At 45.2% G+C, this 19153-nt stretch overlaps 3 protein-coding genes across 3 annotated transcripts; 2 read left to right on the plus strand and 1 right to left on the minus strand.

The window, feature by feature from the left end:
- The first annotated feature begins 412 nt into the window (after positions 1-412).
- sync (syncoilin, intermediate filament protein) lies at positions 413-4954 on the plus strand. The gene is made up of 6 exons (XM_086171366.1): positions 413-556; positions 1551-2991; positions 3062-3276; positions 3639-3846; positions 3934-4058; positions 4133-4954. The coding sequence occupies exons 2-6, from the start codon at positions 1597-1599 to the stop codon at positions 4161-4163; spliced, it is 1974 nt and encodes a 657-aa protein (XP_086027492.1). The 5' UTR covers positions 413-556; positions 1551-1596; the 3' UTR covers positions 4164-4954.
- On the minus strand, positions 4660-10145 carry LOC147219778 (histone-binding protein RBBP4-like). The gene is made up of 12 exons (XM_086171367.1): positions 9892-10145; positions 8975-9125; positions 8713-8858; positions 8308-8481; positions 8029-8141; positions 7400-7560; positions 7139-7265; positions 6906-6983; positions 6357-6433; positions 6200-6257; positions 6002-6112; positions 4660-5514 (listed from the first exon to the last, which is right to left on the minus strand). Exons 1-12 carry the CDS (start codon positions 9905-9907, stop codon positions 5452-5454), a joined length of 1275 nt encoding a protein of 424 aa, XP_086027493.1. The 5' UTR covers positions 9908-10145; the 3' UTR covers positions 4660-5451.
- A 331-nt stretch (positions 10146-10476) lies between these two features.
- On the plus strand, positions 10477-19149 carry tert (telomerase reverse transcriptase). Its single transcript, XM_086171509.1, has 16 exons — positions 10477-10740; positions 11680-12937; positions 13199-13388; positions 13487-13640; positions 13772-13939; positions 14404-14565; positions 14665-14766; positions 15096-15181; positions 15346-15462; positions 15598-15669; positions 15929-16117; positions 16220-16346; positions 17535-17596; positions 18003-18127; positions 18227-18355; positions 18997-19149. Exons 1-16 carry the CDS (start codon positions 10525-10527, stop codon positions 19098-19100), a joined length of 3261 nt encoding a protein of 1086 aa, XP_086027635.1. The 5' UTR covers positions 10477-10524; the 3' UTR covers positions 19101-19149.
- The last annotated feature ends 4 nt before the right edge of the window (positions 19150-19153 follow it).

The raw sequence follows: 19153 nt of genomic DNA on the forward strand, positions 1-19153 counted from the left end.
GGCTTGTGTGGAATCCGGAGCCACGTTCCCTGTCATCATAAACACACACACAAACACACACTCGGGGGCTTCTCAATCATGATAGATACTCCCGGTTGAATCTCCCGCTCCCAGCGGGGGAGCAAGGATAAAGGCAGAGAAGACGTGATTCACCTTTTTCTACGGTTTCAGTTTGATTGCACTGAAACATCTCCGAATAGAAATCAAATAATGAGAGCTTCTCGAACTGTTTCATCCTGAAGGAGACATTTTGGCAAGATCTCGTCAAATCCTGGAGAGGGCCGGCGCGCCTCGGCTCCGCTTTCTCTCCTCTTCGTGTTTATAATTAAACCTAAACAGATTTGAAGTAGTCATGGACACACATAGCTGCACCCTTTCGGAGAGAGAGGGAGAAAGGGGGCCGGACCAGCTGTCTTCATCCCCCCGCTGCCTCTCTTCATCTGCACAAACCACTTCCGTTCATTCTGCTTTGTCAATTGAAGCGCGACTCCTTTGTACGGTCTCATCCTTGCGGCTGACGCACGTGAGAGGAGGGAAGAGGCCAATGTGATGAGACGTAAGTTCAGTGATATTTGACGTTGACTTTTTCTGGTGACTCTATATGATGTTGGGACAAACGTTTCCAATAGTTGCCTTTATGGCGCCAGCAGATTTAAATGAATATAAATCGAGGCTTCCCACATTGAAGATTTACCAATTCACTTGGAGTTTAGGTTTAGAGAGGGCGCCCTCGCAGTCATTGTGTTGAGATGGAGAGTCCAGAAGATTGTAGCTTATCCCAAAACATGCAGGGGAGACAGCTAATCACAGCTTTTTCAAGGCTTTGGTCAGTTATGGATAGAACGCCGATGTTTGGAGAGCCCACAGAACACTGATCGGAAAGAAAAAAATTGACGGAAAGAGGCGTTTGCCTTTTGTCTGGGGGGCTACATCTGGAATTTTCAAATGTTTTGGCTTCTGGGAGATCCGAGAGTCCGCCGTGCCCTTTCTACATTGCAGATGTCTGTGTGATTCAAGAATGGTGTCGGAGTCCATGGCCAGACCTGGCACATATTTCATCGGGTGAAATTACAGCTGCAGCGCTCAGCGGGGTATAGTCTACATGCCTGTCCGTCGGCAAAAAAAATTAATGCTATTATCTGTCATTATCTCCTCTCAAATGTAATCTGATGTTGTGGCACTTGTTGGATCGTCGCAAGAAATGTCCGTTACGTGTTGCTGTTTGCTGTGTCGCGGTGACCACGGGAATACACGAGCGGGGTAGTTCGCCGCATTCATCTGACCCCTGCTCGCCGGTTGGTTGGTTGCCTGGGCAGCTAGCTTCAGGGGACAGCTGTCATTAGCTAAACCACTCCCTTGCCCTGCTCCACATACCCATCTGTGCCGGTGACATCAACATAGCTTCAAAAGAGGCTTAGCCAAAATATGAACCCGACACCATCGCCCATGCAGACCCCACCGAGAATTCATTGAATGTGATGCGACTGTAAGTACTGTCATTGTTGTTTTAAGACTTGTCACATATTCGTCCGCTTCTGTCGGAGGAGCAGGTTTGTTTTGAAACCTCGGAGTGCATCATAAGCGGCCGCCGATAACATGGAAACGATGGAGGATCCGGACGAAAGCGGCCCGTCCCCGAGCCTCGGCCCTCTCTTCATCTGCGAGGACAGCGGGGATTCAGCCCTGGCTCTGACGGAGCTGACTCACTCACCCCTCATGAAGCCGTACTTGCAAGAAATGGATGAGCTGCTGCAGAGCTGTGAGGAGCTCACAGGCCTCGCCTTCGGCTCCCGCTTCTCAGAAACGGACGCGACCCAACCGACTCTGAGTGATGACGAACACGCGCCGTTGGGAGGTGGAGAAACAAGTCACAGTGCATATCTTTCCACTTACATCGACACACACATGGATAAAGCTGGAACACAGGAGCAAGAAGGACAGGCTCAGTCATGGGGAATGAGCTCCATCATGGACGTAGACCTGCCTCTCACCTCAGCTGGCCACAAACTGAGTGACAGCATGGTGGAATACGAGGGTCAGCTATTGGGGATGTTTGCCATGCTGGATAACTGTGAGCCTACAGATGCGATGCAAGAATACGTGCACATTAACAAGCATTTGTGCATTCGTGGGAACACTGTGACGACGGCTCCCGTGCAACAAGTGAAGAATGAGAGCCAGACAATCACGAGCCGAAACAGCATTGGCCATAACGTGTCCGGGGATGCAGTCTCACAGGAGGACGGACGTCTGAGGGAGGTGGCTTTAAAAGTGGAGGGAACCCAGATGGATCCCTTTGAGAGGGTGCAGAGGTCAGGGCTCCAGACCGAAGACGAGCAGGGGGCTCCGGACTCAAACTTAAGGTTTTCGATGTCATTGGTGCTGTCAGCCGCAACACAGAATGAGCCCATGTTCTGCAAAGCCGCAGGTCAAGGATGTACTGCTGCTAATAAAATGACAGGCGGAGATGGGGGCCTGATTGAAATCGAGTTGGACGACAATGAATTCCCATCTGAGGAACAGTCGCTGCAAAAATCTGACGGCTTTGATGGGTGGTGTGAAATAAATCAATTGGGGGCTCTGGGATCTCAGATAGAGGAGTGCATCGAGGAGCTGCAGCGCTTGGAGCAGAGGAGGAAGGAATTGCTCCTGGAGGTGCTGGAATTGAGAGGGAACAAAGAGAGAGAGGAGGAGGCGGTGGCAGGGGAGACAATTGAGGATGTTTCTTACAAAGTGTCAGAACTCCTAGTGACGCTGAAGAAGGAGGAGGAAAGCAGGAGGGACGAGATGAGGAGGGAAAGAGAGAACCTCAAGAATGAAAGGGCTGAGGAGGAGCGGAGGTTGTGGAAGGTGAATCTGGAGAGACACGGGCTCCAGGAGGAGCTCCGAAAGCTGAAGAGGAAGCTGTTCTGCACGGCCAGGGATTGTGCTCAAAGCAAGGCAGCCCATCAAAATCGGCACCTTGAGGTGGAGCTGCTAAGGAAAGACCAGGTAACAACCCTCACACAAAGAAAGATTTACGTGTGCACTTCCTCGTTAAATCTGCCTTCTCGTACCCCAGGAGAACCTGCAGTCGCTGGAGCTGCAGGTGACGGAGGAGAGGTCCCAGATCCGGTCAGCCCATGAGCAAAAGCTTGCGGAGCTGCAGGCGGTGCTTCACGCACAGAGTGCCAGTCGGACCTCCGACACCAAGGAGGAGATGAGCCGGTGTAAGAGGCACTCCTGCGGGGACATCCAGCAGTACATGCAGAGTGGCCTGAGATCCCTGGAAGACAGGTGCTGCTGTGTGGCTGCTTGCGAATGTCTGAGCACATTGGCCTTTCCGAATGACAAAAAATGTCCGTCCGCCCTCTAGGAGCTAAATTCTAATATTGACATGACACGTATAGAAGCTACATGTCAGAAACTTTTAAGGGATAAATCAAGTAAAAGTGTGACAAACACGTTTACCCCTCTGCTGTTGTCCCTGTTTGTGCTAGCAGTTTTAAACTAGAAGTCCATTTCATTTCCGAAGCAGAAAACTGTTCTATTATGTGCTATTTCCTAGAATTTGAAGTGCCAGCGATGGAGGCTGTGGCATTTTAATTTATCTTTGTCTGTTGCTGATTTTACCTTCTTCCTCTGCTCGTCTTGCACAGGTATGAACCACTTCTGATGGCGTTGCTGAAGAGGAAGGAGGCAATAGCTGTCTCTCTCGCCAAAGCCAAAGAGGACGCCCAGGAGATGAAGGCCCAGCTGGCGCCGCTGAAGGGGGAGATTATAAAACTGGAATTCCAGAGGGCTTGCTTGGAGGAGAAACTCAAACTCGGTCTCCTACAAAGGAGGGAGGATGCGGGTCAGTATAAGGTAAGCGCAACAGCATGGGAACGGATCCTGTTTTAGACGCTGCACTCCGGCACGAGTACCATAGGGTTGGCCGTGTCACTGTCACAGGAGGCGGTTCGCTCTCTGGAGGAGAGCAGAAGGAAGCTGAGGACCGAGCTGGCGATTCAGAAGAGAAAAAAGCAAGAGGTGGAGGAGCTACGAGACGCCCTCACAAAACAGATTCTCTCCTACAGGTGACATTTAGCAATTCATTTGCATTATTAAAACAAAAAGAAGACGCAGTAACTCTAGAAACTCCTCCTTACAGGGCTGCCACTGAACACCGTAAGTGCGAATAGAAGTTGACATCATACTTCTAAGTCTCCTCACTGCTAAGTTGTGCAATTTGTTAACACGGTTTTTGGTAAATTCACTGTTGACTTTTCATTTTCAAGACATGCACTTTAACCCTCTCAGGCTCAAATTAAGTTGTGGCGTAATTAGCTAAGTAGCATTTAGCTGTCGCAAATCTGCAACATCTGCCTGGAGAAGGTTAAAAGAAATCACTGACGTTTTACAAGCCTGTAAACTCTGTAGGTCATAGGAAAGGTTTTGTTATGAATAAAGGTTGTTAATTGCAAAGTGAGTGCTGCTGATGAGTTCCTGCCGCCTGTGAGATGTACTTATAAGGGCAACGTGGCAACCCAACGCCGGCGAAGAGTAATAGAGCGCAAGTGAACTGTGAAGAGGAAAGCGCCACACCAACCCAGCGAGTGAAGGGCAAAAAACAAACAGCTGACAGACGAGGCTGGTCTCGTTCATAAAATATGTGAGGAACACATTCATAACCGGGAGTTTGATGAAACACATTTTTATTAAGAATGCACTCAAGTACAATTGCAAAATACTCAATATGAAAAAACAACCTGCAGGAATAGAACACTAACATTTAATTGACAAATGGTTGACTTAAGATGTGGGGGGGGGGGGTCAGGACCCAGATGTGTCTTAACACACATCTGTTCTGATGTGAATTCAGGAGCATCGGCTGCGAAAGGAAGAGTCCACAAGGAGGCAGTGAGTGAGCAACTCAAGTCATTCACATCGGACACTCTGCTGTCCAGCTGTGCATCAAAATGGCGCGCTCTATTTAAAGCCTCCAATTGTTAAAGGGAGCCACTTATACGTAAAGGAAAACCTCATGAATTAAAACTTAAATTAACAATTTTTTGTTAATAGAATGATCACCACCCGAGTTTCTAAAAAAAGCACTTTATTATTGAAAAAACCATTATCTAAAACATTTCCAGCAAATTTACAACGGAGAGCCAATTCCATAACAAACGTCCTCTACTGTAAATACAGAGTGAAAAACATTGGTATTTCAAGATGTAATAAATTACTTAATTTAAAAGTATACTTTTCAAACAGAGGCAGAGTTTTACTGGATTTTGCTCTGCTCTCTAGTGTTAACAGTGAACTGTGACATACAGTGTCCCGATGGTAAAACAGATCCAAAATACTAAAATACCAGATGTAGTGGTGTGAAACTCCTGAGGTGGCTTTTTCGTTTTTCTTTTTTCCTTTTTTTTTTTTTTTTGCCATCTTTGACGAGGTCGTAGCTTATGAACACAAATCAGACAGGTATTATGCCGAGGCTTCGGGATCTGTTGAACCCTCCGGGTCCTCATCATTGTAGATGTTCTCAGCCTAAAAAAAAAGAAAGAGAGAAAATAGAGAACAAACTGTATAAGTCAGTGGCTGTGACAATTTTATATAGGTCTTTTTAAAATTTGGGTTTAAAGATCAGACCAGTGATGGTGTTTTAATTTATATGGAAAAGTTACTGCACTGAACAATTGTTTGCAGGACGGCAGTTGAATTCAATGTTTATTTCAACATGCGTAAGAGGCTTCTGAATGTAGTATTCCACCTCTATCAGGTGTAGCATCGCTGAGTTGTTTTGTTTAATACTCTGATACTTTCCAGAGTTTCTTGCTAGTTTTGTTTTATATTTTAGAGCTTGAACATGACTAATGGCAAAGTAAAAGACATGAACGTAGAGAAAAATGTGAAATGTATCACAATTCACAAGAATTAAAAATAAAAAAATAAACAACAACATCAGATAGACGATATATGACAATTGTCGAGATATCCCCATGACTTATGTGATGTTTAGTGACTGGCGTCTCACCATCTGCCAGACTTGCATGATGTTGTCCTCAGATACGGAGCAGATGACCCAGGGCTCATTGGGGTTCCAAGAGAAGTCAGAGATTTTGGCTGTGTGGCCTCCGTGGATAAACTAGCAGAAAAGAAAACTGCATTATAACAACATCACAATGACACCAGTGAAATGCAATACAAAAATTCAATTTTGCAAAATGCTCACGAGAAGCTCTGGTGGGCCATCCTCAGCATCCTCAGGTGACTGCTCCTCTCCAATTTTACTTAAAAAAAAAAAAGCAGGGTTGAAATATGGTGGCAACAAAATGACACCATGTGATGGGACTTTTGAAACATTTTATCTTTTTTTGCCTTTGACATACCTGAGGTCCCAAATGTTCAGGCGGCGGTCTGTTCCACTGGATGCCAGTATGGTCTCATTATGGGGTGACCACTGAACCTGGAAGTTAACGGACACGTCTGTTTAGAGCACATTCTGGAAGATTGGCAACAATGACTAATAGGGCATTGTTACATGCTCTTGTAGAGTAACAAAACTGAGAATATATATTCATCATTCAAAATGCACACAATGCTACAAGAGTGACTGGAAACGTCCAATTTTGTGGGGAAGGAAGTCTCAGGAGAATTCCTGCCTCCACACACGTGTCACGAAAACCGAGTTATACAGTACAGGATAACCACATTTGTTATGATCTTTCTCTCTTGAAAAAACACAAACAAACAAAAAAAAAACCAGAAAAAAAAGCAATATTTCAGTGACATTTTTTGTGAGTGTTTGTTCGAAGGTATTTTGGAGAGACAATTATGAGTTGCTTGATGGCAACTGCATTTATGATTTATCTTCTTGGTTAATATACAGCACCAAACATGTTCAAAATATGGAATAAAAAGTGATGCGCATATCATACCTGGAAAATCTCGTCCTTGTGTGACTCAAAGGAGTGCAGCTTCAGCTTCAAATTTCTCAAGTCCCAAAGAGCCACAGTCTGAGATGAAGAGAAACATCACCCGAGGCTTGCAGATTTCCTTCAAAGCCTTTAAGGTACATCCTCATCTAGTGAAACTATTCTGAAATGTGCTGCCATTGTCCCCACGCTGCATAGGAAACTTGCAACTTCACAGGTGATGTGTCGTGCATTACCTTGTCCGCAGAGCCGGTGGCCAGGATGAACTCACTGTAAGGGTTGAAGGAGAGACAGTTGACCTCCGCTGTGTGGGCATCCACCGCATGGCTGGGTTTGGAGGTGTTGTTTGAACGAGTGTCCCATCTGAGGTGAAGAGAGTTGAGTCATTCATTTCCATACTTACCACAAGAATAGCTGTTGGATGAAACAGCCAATGACAATTTTTCAAACAGCACGTACGCACCATGTGCGAAGTCTGAATTATTATTAAGACTCACATCATGAGATTCTGGTCGTCCGCAACAGATCCAAACAGTGACTCGTGGAGCAGGTGCCAGGACACGTCCTCCACCACAGCTGAATGACCGGTGAAGATTGTCTTTGCATCAACAACCTTACCTTCCTTCGGCACGGCACTGATGTCCCACAGACAGATAGTCTGAAGAAAGAGGAAAAAAGATTTGTCTTCTGTATTATAAGTCCTAACCTGTAAATGACTGATATTTGAACAAGGCACAAAAAATAAACGCTTCTCTAAAAGTGTGGCCTCTACCCAAAAGGTATCCATTTCTGAGCCTGTCTTTCCTCAACCGTCCAGTAGGGATCAAGCCTCAAGAGAAAAAGGCCATACCCTGGACTGAATTGGTTTGCAGTGATTAATTGTATGGATAGCTTCCATGTCCTTGTTCTACAACAACTAATAAAAAACAAATGGGGCAAAAAAATTCTTCTTTCTGATCATTTAAACATTATGTCCCTCTGTAGATTTTATTTGGGGGTATTTCAAATGCTTCCAAATGCTTGTTGATTTCAAGTGTTGCCTTGGCACTGCATGTGAGTTTAAAATGATACCTTGTGGAAATAAGCTTAAAAAAAATAATCTTTATGAGAGTACAATTTTTATTACATGGTCATCGGATGCACTGAGAAGGGAGCCGGACTGATTTGGATTCCAGGAGAGACCATAACCTTCTTTCTGATGGCCTCTGAGACGCAGATCAGGGCGGCACTCTAAAGAATCTGTTGACAAAAAAAAAACAATAGAAATATAGAAATAAACATGGATGACTTTTACAGCATAAACAACAAAAGAGACACCAGACTACGAACATGAAGAACAAAAAGCAGTTGGCTGAAAAAGAGCACAGAAATGGAAAAACTCTACCTTAAAGACAAACATTAGTACCTGGCTTTGAAGGATGCTTAGTGTAGTCAAACACCAGCACGTCTGAGGTAGGGGTCTTGGTGGCAATTATGCACGGATTTTGGGGCATGTACCGAGCACGGTTCACCTCTCCTTCATGGTTAATCTTGATTTCAATCTCAATCTTTCCACTTACTGAGCCAAAACCTCCAAACTCTGTGGGGGAGGGGCAAGGACATAAATGTAAATAAAATTGATTTTACTTTTGAAAATACTATTCAACAACAGTTGTCAAAGCAGGGATCATTGTATCTTTTTTTTAAGTTAAAAATACATTTCCTTTAGCATGAAACCATCACATCTGAAACAGTTGAATAGGTGAATGTTCAAATTATTTGCTTGGCACAATGTTTAAATATTATATAAGAATATATATATGCATTCAACCTCCTTTTTCACTGTCATAATGGGAGGCATCAAACTGGGCATCATCATTGGGCAGCTGGACGCTGGCAATGACCAGGTGATTCTGCTCATCAGATGTATGAGTGCCCAAAATCAGACGGTGCACACTGTATTCCTTCCCCTCTGGTCTAGTAAGAAAACAAGAATGTACTGTATTATGATTTGAAAATTACACAACGCAACAATTATTCTTGTACTTCTACCTGCACTGTACCATGATGGTCCCCAGCCAAAAAGCACATACCTGGATACATCTGGCAGCCACTGAGCAGTGAGGCTGGGCCACTCTAAAGCATGGGTCATAACCAGGTCATACAGGAAAGGAGTGTTTTTCTTCCAGATCTTATACTCCTCGTTTATCACCCTCTCCTCGACTGCATCATCAAATGCACCGGCTACAAGACAGAAATATGATATATGTTTCAGAGAGAGACGAAGTCGATGAATCAGTGTTAGCTTGGATGTTTGAGAACAGTTAAACAGATGCGTGAAAGGGTTAACTAAATCGCTCGTTATTTATTAATCTTTTAAGTTCCCATTTGACTGACTCAGTTATTTGAATTTTATGTTGACATGACACACAGGATACAACACAGGAATGGACTGATAATTACCAAGATTAAGTACGAAATATTAAGTAATTACTTTTATCTTGAAAATGTAATAGGCAGAAATACGCATTTGATGCCATAGTTCTATTGTGGCAAGCAGCAAAAAATAAAAAATTAGAAGGCGGCAATTAGACAGAAAAAAAACGTTCAATTCGAAATATATTTTCGAACTCGGAATCCCTGAAATTGATTTCTTGTCAAACGGAAGCTCATTTGAGGCTTCTTGTCTATCCATGGATATAACTTCGTGGCGTCTCGTGCTTTAGCCGTAGTATTCATGTAAACTAATATTCTTATCGCTGTTTCAGTTGACCCGCAATAATAAAGCGGCTCAAGTGAGCTGGTGCACTGTCATAGCAAAAAAACCAAAACAAAACAGAACTATGAGCAATAACGGAGACACTTAACATTAATAATAGCCTTGCTTCTACCTGGCGTTATTGTTAGCTCCTGTATTCCGGTGTAGCTAAAAGCTACTTGCAGCCGGAGGAGCTAGCGAGACAGAAGCCGTCGCTGACAACAATAAGACGGCTCACTTTGTCATATTTACCTTCCTTGTCCGTCATGTCAGCGATTTCAAATGTCTGGAAGACCACTGAGATTAACAGCAAACTGTAAAATCCCGCAGTAGTTGACCAGCAAACCCCCTTCCGTGGGTTTAGCGTCCGGACATAAAGATGCTAAGATGCTAAGTACGAGTACGAGCAAAAATGGTTCATTTGCGCGCTCTGAGGGAGCAAGACAGGGCTCCTCCGCCAATCAGAGGCGAGCATCTGCAGCACCAGGCCCGCAGGTCCAGGACTACGTTTCCTGATCACAGAGCCCTCGAGCTAGATATATAAACCTAATTTATTATGTATCACTTAAATATTTTTTGACCTACATTTTGATACAATTTAATATGTTCACGATACACCGAAGAGTTTTTTAACGGCCCAAACTGAGCCGTTTCAGGCAGTTTCCTGTGACGTCGTAACAGAACACAACACGATTGGTCAAACGTGATCGCTTCCCCTACTGCAGTAACAAGGTTTCTGTTTGGACCATTTTCTGTGCTGCGTTTTCATTGGCTGTGACCGGCGCGGGTATGTGGAACTGTACTTTTTGTTGCGGTTTAACAAATGCCAACATGAGTGCAACTTGACAGATATCCCGCCGTGAGGGGAGTGGGATCGGGCCCAATATGTCTACATCTAATATATCCCAAGTCCTTGACATCCTCCGATCCCTGTATCGGCACGTACAGACGCTAGATGACTTTGTGCACAGCGTCGTGTACAGGGAGGGACACAGAGCTGCCCTGGTTAAACCGTCCGACACGCACCGATTCCAAAGCTACGTGCAAGACATTTTGGTTTGTTTCGATGAGAGTCTGCAACAAGTGCCGAGCTGTGAGCAGGTAATTCATGTAGGCTTTGCAAAGGAAGAGCAACCCCGCGGAGCTTTTTTCTGCGTGTCGCAAGCGACGATCGGGCTTGTTGTAAAGCAAGCAGGGGCGATCCGAGGGCTTCCCGGGATGTGGGCAAAAATTCCTGCACTAAATAGTGCAGGAATTTTCCTGCACCAAATAGAATGTATCTTCCATCCTGATGAAATGTCATATTTTGCTCATATATACGCCTGAGCTAAACTTCAATGTAGCCACTTCATTAAGTTGTTCTCATCTCTCATCTCATCTCATTTCATGTGTCTGTTTGTTTTACTACTATATAGGTATTGTGAGGTCTGACAGCCATCGAGCCCCCTGGTCTTTAACTGATTTGTTTTACCTATCCGCTGATGTTGGCCATGGAGGCAACTTAACCCATATAAACAGCGACACACCGTAGCATGTTGTTGTTGACTAAATGGTGCATATAAGACAAAAAAGGGATACGTTTTCGGCACAGTTGGAGGCGTCTGGAAGAAGCAGCGGGTGGTCTTGTTCGTTGAGGGATATGGAAGGGTTGCGGGCAAAGAACCTAGAGTTATGAATAGAATCACAAAACCTCAGGATTTAACCGGAATTGTATATGTGTGCTGGGAGCAGAAAGGTAAACATCGTAGCGAGTCACGAATGTTAATCTTTAAGTTAATGCTTATTTTCTGTGTGATTTTGGGTTTGCTGGGAATAATGTGGATGTGGTTTGGGGAGCAATGAATTCTGGGGGGGTCTTACCTGAAATTTAGCGTGGCGAAATAGTTGTATTGTAGGTGGTGTGGCGTAACCGTGGCCAACAACAGCGAGTGTGACTTTTAACCGTCACATTGGTGTTTTCCCTGTCTACCGACACCACAATATGTTGGGACCTCAGAAAATTCAAAGGAGACACGCTCAAATGATGTTTGTTTTCCACAGATTTGTACTTTGCCTGAAACGCTGGCTTTCGTTCTCAACGTCCTGAAAAGGAAGAAGAAAAGAAACCTTTTGACCCTCGGCTATGGTCTCTCGTTTAAGGAAACGTGCAACGCAGACCGCTTTCAATTCCAAAGCGATGCAAAGCAGAGTGCTGCCTACATCTCTGGCAGTGATATGTGGAAGAAAATTGACTCGCGGCTCGGCACGGACATCACACGTTACCTGCTGGAGAGCTGCTCTCTCTTTGTGGCAGTCCCTTCATGTGCTTTCCAGGTCTGCGGCGTTCCTCTCTATGACAGGGTTTCCAACACGGCCGTCTGCTTTAAGTTTTCTCGTCACCCTCGTCCCAAGAAGCGCGAAAATACTAATTTTGAAAAGTATCCGTGTGTGGGCATGGTGAAGAGGAAACTGGAAGCTGGTGCTCCTACCATCAGAAAGAAGAGGAAGAGAGGGGAATTGGTTGTGCTGCTGGGGAAAAGGAGAAGAGCGGATGTTCTGAAGGATGAAGAGGTGTCTGCAAAGCGTCCCAGAAAGAACGTGAATTTTGGACAGAAAGGAAAGCAAAGACATAGAAATGAAACAGCAGAGCATCAGGAAACAGCACTGTATGAAGAGCCTTCAGCCTCTAAGCTGCCCGCTGAGTCAGCACTGGTTCCCATTGAAGGAGGGCCCAGTTGGAGATCGGGAATTTTCCCCCCTTTGCCTCACTCCCAGTGTTTTATCCGCACTCTGGGTTTTCTGTATGGAGGCAAGGGACTCGGTACTTTCATTCTCAATAGGAAGAAGACCGACGCCGGCAGTCGTAGCAGGCTACAAGGACAAGATTTAGTGCGAATCATTTTCTTTGAGGGAGCGCCATATCTTAACGGCCTGAGGAGAAAGCCGGACAGACTGCCGAAACGCTTTTTTAACACGGTCCCCCTCTTCAGTCAGTTGTTGCATCAACACAGGAGATGCCGCTACAGAGGAATACTGCAAAGGATGTGCCCGCTGATGAAGGAGAGAGATGCAGGACAGGCGGATCTCAACGCTCTTTTGCCACAGCACTGCCGGCCTCACCGGGTCTATCTGTTCGTCAGGGAGTGCCTTTCCTCTGTGATCCCAGTGGAGCTTTGGGGCTCGGACGAGAACCGAATTCGTTTCCTTGGCAGCGTCAGGCGTTTCTTGAGCAGCGGCAAGTTCGAGAGGCTGTCAATGGCCGAAGTGATGTGGAGGATGAAGGTGAACGACTGTGACTGGTTGAAACTAAGTAATGCGGGTGAGTTTTTTTTATTTTTGTTCCCGAAGTACATCAACTACTTCAGTGTCGGAATGCTGCATTCAAAGGCTTTCCCAACATTTTTCGTGCAACAATAAAGAAAGAAAAATAACTTGCCTCATAGATCTGATCTTTAAAATTTATAATACCCCTGTTAAAAATCGTCATCTAATTTTCTGAGATTTTCTCTGCCTTTTTATTTCATTTGACGTTTTTGATTCATTTCATTTTTTGTGAGGTAATTTTCCTTGACGATTACAGGCCGGGTCCCACCCAGCGAGCTCCGATATCGAACCCGTGTCCTGGGTCAGCTGCTGGCTTGGCTGTTGGACGGCTTCGTCGTGGGCGTGGTGCGAGCCTGTTTCTATGTCACGGAGGGTTTCGGACAGAAGCATGGTCTGAGATTTTATAGAGAGGAGGTGTGGGCCAAAATGCAGGACCTGGCCTTCAGGTACACAGAAACACACGCGTCGGGTAACTCATCCATACATGCATTCAGAAGAACTTAACTCGGGCACAGGTTAAAAACGACTACGCTATGTGATTTAGGGCTCACCTGTCCAGGGGCCAGATGGTGGAGCTGACTCCTGCTGAGGTGGCGTCCCTCCCCAAAGAGACCGTCATCTCCGGTCTGCGCTTCATTCCAAAGACCGAAGGCATGAGGCCGATTACACGAGCCACAGGAGCCGATGCAAAAACCCGAGTACACACATGCGTTACGAGTTTTTTTGTTTTTCTTTTTTTTCCTGGTTCACACTGCTCGAGTTGCATTTCGTCACCGGGCGTGAAGACGGGATGCGAGTTTGAAAACAAGAGATTTTCCTTCCCTTGCAGATCTTCAAAAGGCGCTGCCGGGAGCTGCGGGATGTACTGCAAGCTTGCGCCAGCTCCTCTCCGTCCCTCCTGGGCTCCACCGTAAGCGGGATGGGGGATATCCACAAGGTGCTGCGCTCTCTGGCTCCAGCCCAGAAGGAAACTCCGCAAACCCTTTACTTTGTCAAGGTAGGATCTCGCTTGGTCGTCACTTTGGGTGGATATCGCTGTACAATAGAAAACAACCGCCGAATCCATGTGCGACACAGCAACAGCTATTAAGAGAAACTGAACATTTGATGTATTTTTGCTCAGTGATTGATACAGGGTTCTGAATGCAGTTCTATGGACATCATCATCACTGGAATTGGGAACTCCATTGTCAGTTGTGATATATGCCATTATGTGATGCTGAATTATTTGTCTTTGCAGAATAACCGTACTGAGCTATTCCCTTTTATAGAATGTGAGTTGAGAGAGAAGGTTTTCTGTAATCAGGGAGAAACAAAGCTGATCTTTTGACACCAGTTACCATCCTGAATGAGGAAAATGCGAAATCCTTTCTTGAAACTGCTGCGCTCGTCAACTGTAGCTCAGAGTACGAAACTTGACCGATGAAGAGACCTTTAGCGCGAATCACTGTCGTCCCTCAGGTGGATGTGAGTGGAGCCTACGACAGCCTACCTCATGAAAAACTCCTGGAAGTGATCAGCCAGGTCCTTTCGCCTCTCCAGAACCAACTCTTTAGCATTCGCCAATATGCCAAGATCTGGTCCGACTCTACTATTGGCCTGAGAAAGTCCTTTGTCAGACAGGTACAATGCGGCCACTTACTTACTAACTCATTCGCTCGGTGGAAAACAAAATCATTGACTTCCACGTGTATATGTGTGTGTGTGCGCGCGCCGGTACAGGCGGAGTTCCTCGGAGAGAACATGGTCGCCACCAACATGAAAGGGTTCGTGACGTCACTGCAGAGAAACAAGAGGGCTCATCACGCCATACTGGTCGAGCAGGTATAAACATATATTGTATTGATAAAGCGCTTCACATCCTTTCCTTGGTCTTGTCCGTTTTCTACCTGCGCCCCGTCCCGCTTATTGTGTTTTTTGCCCGCACCCGATTCTCCCTCCTCAGTCCCACAATTGTTACCACCTGTTCTTCATCCATCCGCACAAAGCAACAGGAAGCTACTGCATCCAGATTTTTATCCCTCCTTCCACGTCCTGCCCTTTTCCCTGTGACGTTTCTGTGGAATTGCTCCTCACGTCAAGTCCCTGTCAAAGTTGGCCCTGTATCGTGTGGACCGTTACTATCAGTCAAACCCTGTTTGTCTTCCTTACAGCATTCCAGCTCCAGCATCCGTGGTCGAGAAGTGTTGCAGTTCTTTACCGAGATGTTAACCGGGACTGTTGTCCAGTTTGGAAAGAAGTAAGTGTTTCCCAGTGGCAGAAATCCATGGATCAGACTGACTGACTGAAGTTTGTTGTGTGATTAGCCCGAATTCAAATGCTGAATGTTCGCTTGCGTCATTTTTGGCCTCTTGTCATGTTTTCATTTAGGGTGTGATTTTGCTTTTTGGCTTTGTGTTCCAGAATTTATCGTCAGTGCCGGGGGATTCCTCAGGGGTCGGTGGTGTCCGCTCTGCTCTGCTGTCTCTGCTACGGTCATATGGAAAATACACTGTTTAAAAACCTCGCCACGAACAAAAGGCATGGCAAACTACCGTTTGTTTTTTTTTTTCTTCCTTTTTTTTGGGTCTGCAGTTGCAGTCACGTAGCCCTGCTTGGAGATAACCACTCTGTCTCCTTTTTTAATTGACTGTCTTACTTTTCTCTTTCTCTCAGCTGCTTGATGAGATTTGTGGATGATTTCCTTTTCATCACTCCAGATCCGGAAGAAGCGACGGGCTTCCTCGAGTAGGACATGTACCACCTTTGCACATCAATCAAAAGTTCATTTTAGCATAAAACACTTTGGGTTTAGGGTAGTTTATCCTCTTCAAACCGGTTCCACCTGCCAATTGTGTGAATTATGTAAACATTGAATCACTCAGATTCTGCAAATCTGACCTTTTTTAACTTTATACACCATGTACTTCAACATGACTCTTAACTTCCAGTGTACCGAACAATGTTGTGCGTTTGTGCGTGTGTGTGTGTGCGCGCGCACGTGCAGGATCTTCCTCGCTGGGGTCCCGCAGTATGGGCTGGCAGTCAACCCGTCCAAGGTGAAAGTCAACTTTAAGGTGCCGGAGAGTGTGGCTCTCTCCTCCATGATTCACATGCTGCCATCTCGCTGCCTCTTCCCCTGGTGCGGCCTCCTGCTGGACACGTACTCCCTCGACGTGTTCAAAGATTATTCCAGGTGGAGCGTTCTGGCCGACCTTCTCATGAACACATTAAGAATTCCCTGTCGGACCTGGAGGGTAACATTCTTTTCTTTGCCTTACCTGCCTTTTGGTCTCAGGTATGCAGGCCTGTCTCTGCGCTATAGCCTGACTCTCGGCTCGCTGGGCCCTGCTGGACAACGGATGAGGAAGAAATTAATGACCATCCTCAGACTAAAATGCCATCCGATATTCGTGGACGTAAAGGTCAGAAATGTTCTGCCCAATGATGCCTCTTTTTAAAATTATGCAAGCGCCATTGAGGTTGTGTTTCTAAGAGACAGGAAGAAAATGTATTCAAATCATGCATGTAACTTATGATGGAACCGTGAAGGAGGATTTTCTTACTGTAATTTCCTGACTATTGAGCGCATCAGAATATAAGCTGCACTAGCTAAAAATAACTAAATAAACATGTGTGCATATATAGGCCGCACTTGTCTATAAACTGCAGGTGTCAAACTGTAACATGATATAATTATGCAGAATTATGTCATATATTTTTATTTATTTTTTTAATGAAATAACATCTACAAATACGTACCGGAAATGCTTTTTTTCAAAACAGTTCCTGTAACAAGGCTAATGAAAAAGATGAATAATCAATAACACAAGGAAAAGTTCATCCATTTTCTATCCCTGCTTTGTCCCACTCCAGCTGATTGCACTAAAACCCCTAAAGTCGTCGTCTTCGGTGTCGGAATTGAACGGCCTCAGAATTTCACAGTCATTTCATTGGTCCGATGTGACGAGGCTAAATGTTGTTGTGTTTTGAAGCCCGTTAGCCCGAAATTGTCCATAAAATAGCCGCATCATTGTTCGAGCTGCAGTGTTCAAAGCTTGTGAAAAAGTAGCGGCTTATAGTCTGGAAATTACAGTAGCTCTCAGTAAAAAAAAAAAACCAAACAAGTTTACACAGCTATCATGTATGAGTAGTGTGCATTATTGTGATTTGTGCATGGGGGCGGGCTGATGAACCAGCAGGGATTAAACAAGGACCTTTTGATCTATAAATCTGCCACCATCTTATCGCACCACTTTCATGGCTACGCTGTGCGGCCACTTACGCCAAACCTCCCTCCAACTAGAGATCCGGCCTTTTGGCCTTCATTTAGTCAACAACCACGATTGATTGCCTGCGTGATGGAGCCCCTCGCGGCCGTAAACTTGTCAAAGTGAAAGATGATCTCTCCCTGCTGCATGCAATGGATGCAAAGAAAAGCAAACCATATATTGACCGTGTAATGTCGCCTTCAGCGTTGTTCCTGTCTCAATTTACACAGGCTGGGGTAAATATGTCATGTTTTTTTTCTTTATCCAGGTCCTTTTTTTTTCCCTACACCTGTTGCTCCGAATCTGTGCTGGCCGGAATAATCAATACGTTTGTTCTCTCAGACTAATTCCCTTGATGCGGTCTACAAGAACGTCTACAAGTTGGTGCTGCTTCATGCATTCAGGTAGAGACACGTGTTTGGCCATTCGAGGTAAAGTGACTCCCGTGATTGGTGTTCGGACTGTCATTGAGCAGTACAGCGTGGCCTGATCCTGTGAAGAGCTTCCCCGTGCTCTGTTTGCAAAATGAATGGAGCAGCTTCTCTAGAAGCCCAAGTAAAATAAAGTCTTTATTGTTTTTAACAACTCATTTCATTTGCAAAGTCGGTGGGGAAAAACTATATAACTTACGAGCCTGAAGTTCAAAGCGCTATGTTTTCCGAGAGGTTGTTGCAGGAAAAGGATGGTTTACTCACAGAACCAGAGCGTGAAAGGAATGGTCACACCTGTTCAATTCTTGTTGTCATGAAGCAGTGCTTTAGCCCCGTGAAAGACCAATCAATACCACCAGTTGTCCGTTTTTTCTTTTAGGTTCCACGTGTGCGCCCAGAGTTTGCCCTTTGGCCAGACCGTTGCAAAGAACCCGGTCTACTTCCTGCAGATGATTTGGGACATGGCCCAGTACACCAATCAGCTCATCAGGACCACAAACAAAGGCAACTCTTTTCTATGCAGATGTAGAACTGCAATGCTGAGAAATGAGGGTTAAACCCAATTTTAACTGTTTTTTTGTTTTGCGCACTTCATATCTATAGGACAGAAGTTGGGCTCCGCGTGCTCTCTGCGATATGACACCGTGCGGCTCTTTTACAGTCTTTCCTTTCTGCTGGTGTTGTCACAGCATCGCCGTCTCTATAAGGACGTGATCCCAAACCTCCACAAATGTAGGTGCTTTCCACAAACACACGCACACACACACACACACACACACACACATACACACACACACACACACACGCGGCAACACCAAAATGATCACCAAATGACATTCACGCATTAAAAAGCAAATAAAATTGGCTCAAATTTCGTGCCGTACTTATATTTGGCTTTGAATGATGGCTATCGCAAGCGATTTGATCTTTTACTTGTAAAATAAGGGTTCGAATCCTTGCCAGGAAGAGCTCTACAAGTCAGTGTTTTTTTTTTCTTGTTTTAGTGTTCACTTGTTTTGATTGAACATTAAATCTTAACTTTTATCAAGAGCACATGACACCCTTGTCTTTTGGAAGTTGTAACAAGGACACTAGCAATGTTTAGCTTAATTTAATGTATTTTAATATTACAATATAAACGCCATTTTCTTATACAGAACTTTAGTTTGTGACCACAACTCTTAGTGGTCTGGTGTTCATGAATTTAAGAAGCAGAGACTCTGGATTTACCTGGAACGCCTCAGAATATGGCCCTGTTGTCTTAGTGCGAGCCAGCAAACCAAGTTACACACACATTTTCCCAACAACCTTTTTAGTGCCGCTTTAATGGGAGCGAGGAATGAGTTGATGGGTGTTTTCTTCTTCGATGCCAGGGAAGCGCTGTCTGGAGAGGCGTCTTGGGGATTTGAGGCTTGCCAAGGTCCGGCAGGCCGCTTCCCCCAGGATACCTGTAGACCTGCGGGGCATCCAGACATAAACTGCCAGACGGGGGAAGGAAGAAAAGAACTGCTACAGGTGAAAGACCTTTTA

This window comes from Fistularia commersonii, chromosome 24 (genome assembly GCF_037954325.1).
Source record: "Fistularia commersonii isolate RoL2024-O1a breed Wild chromosome 24, RoL_Fcom_v1.0, whole genome shotgun sequence".
NCBI classification, from domain to species: domain Eukaryota; kingdom Metazoa; phylum Chordata; class Actinopteri; order Syngnathiformes; family Fistulariidae; genus Fistularia; species Fistularia commersonii.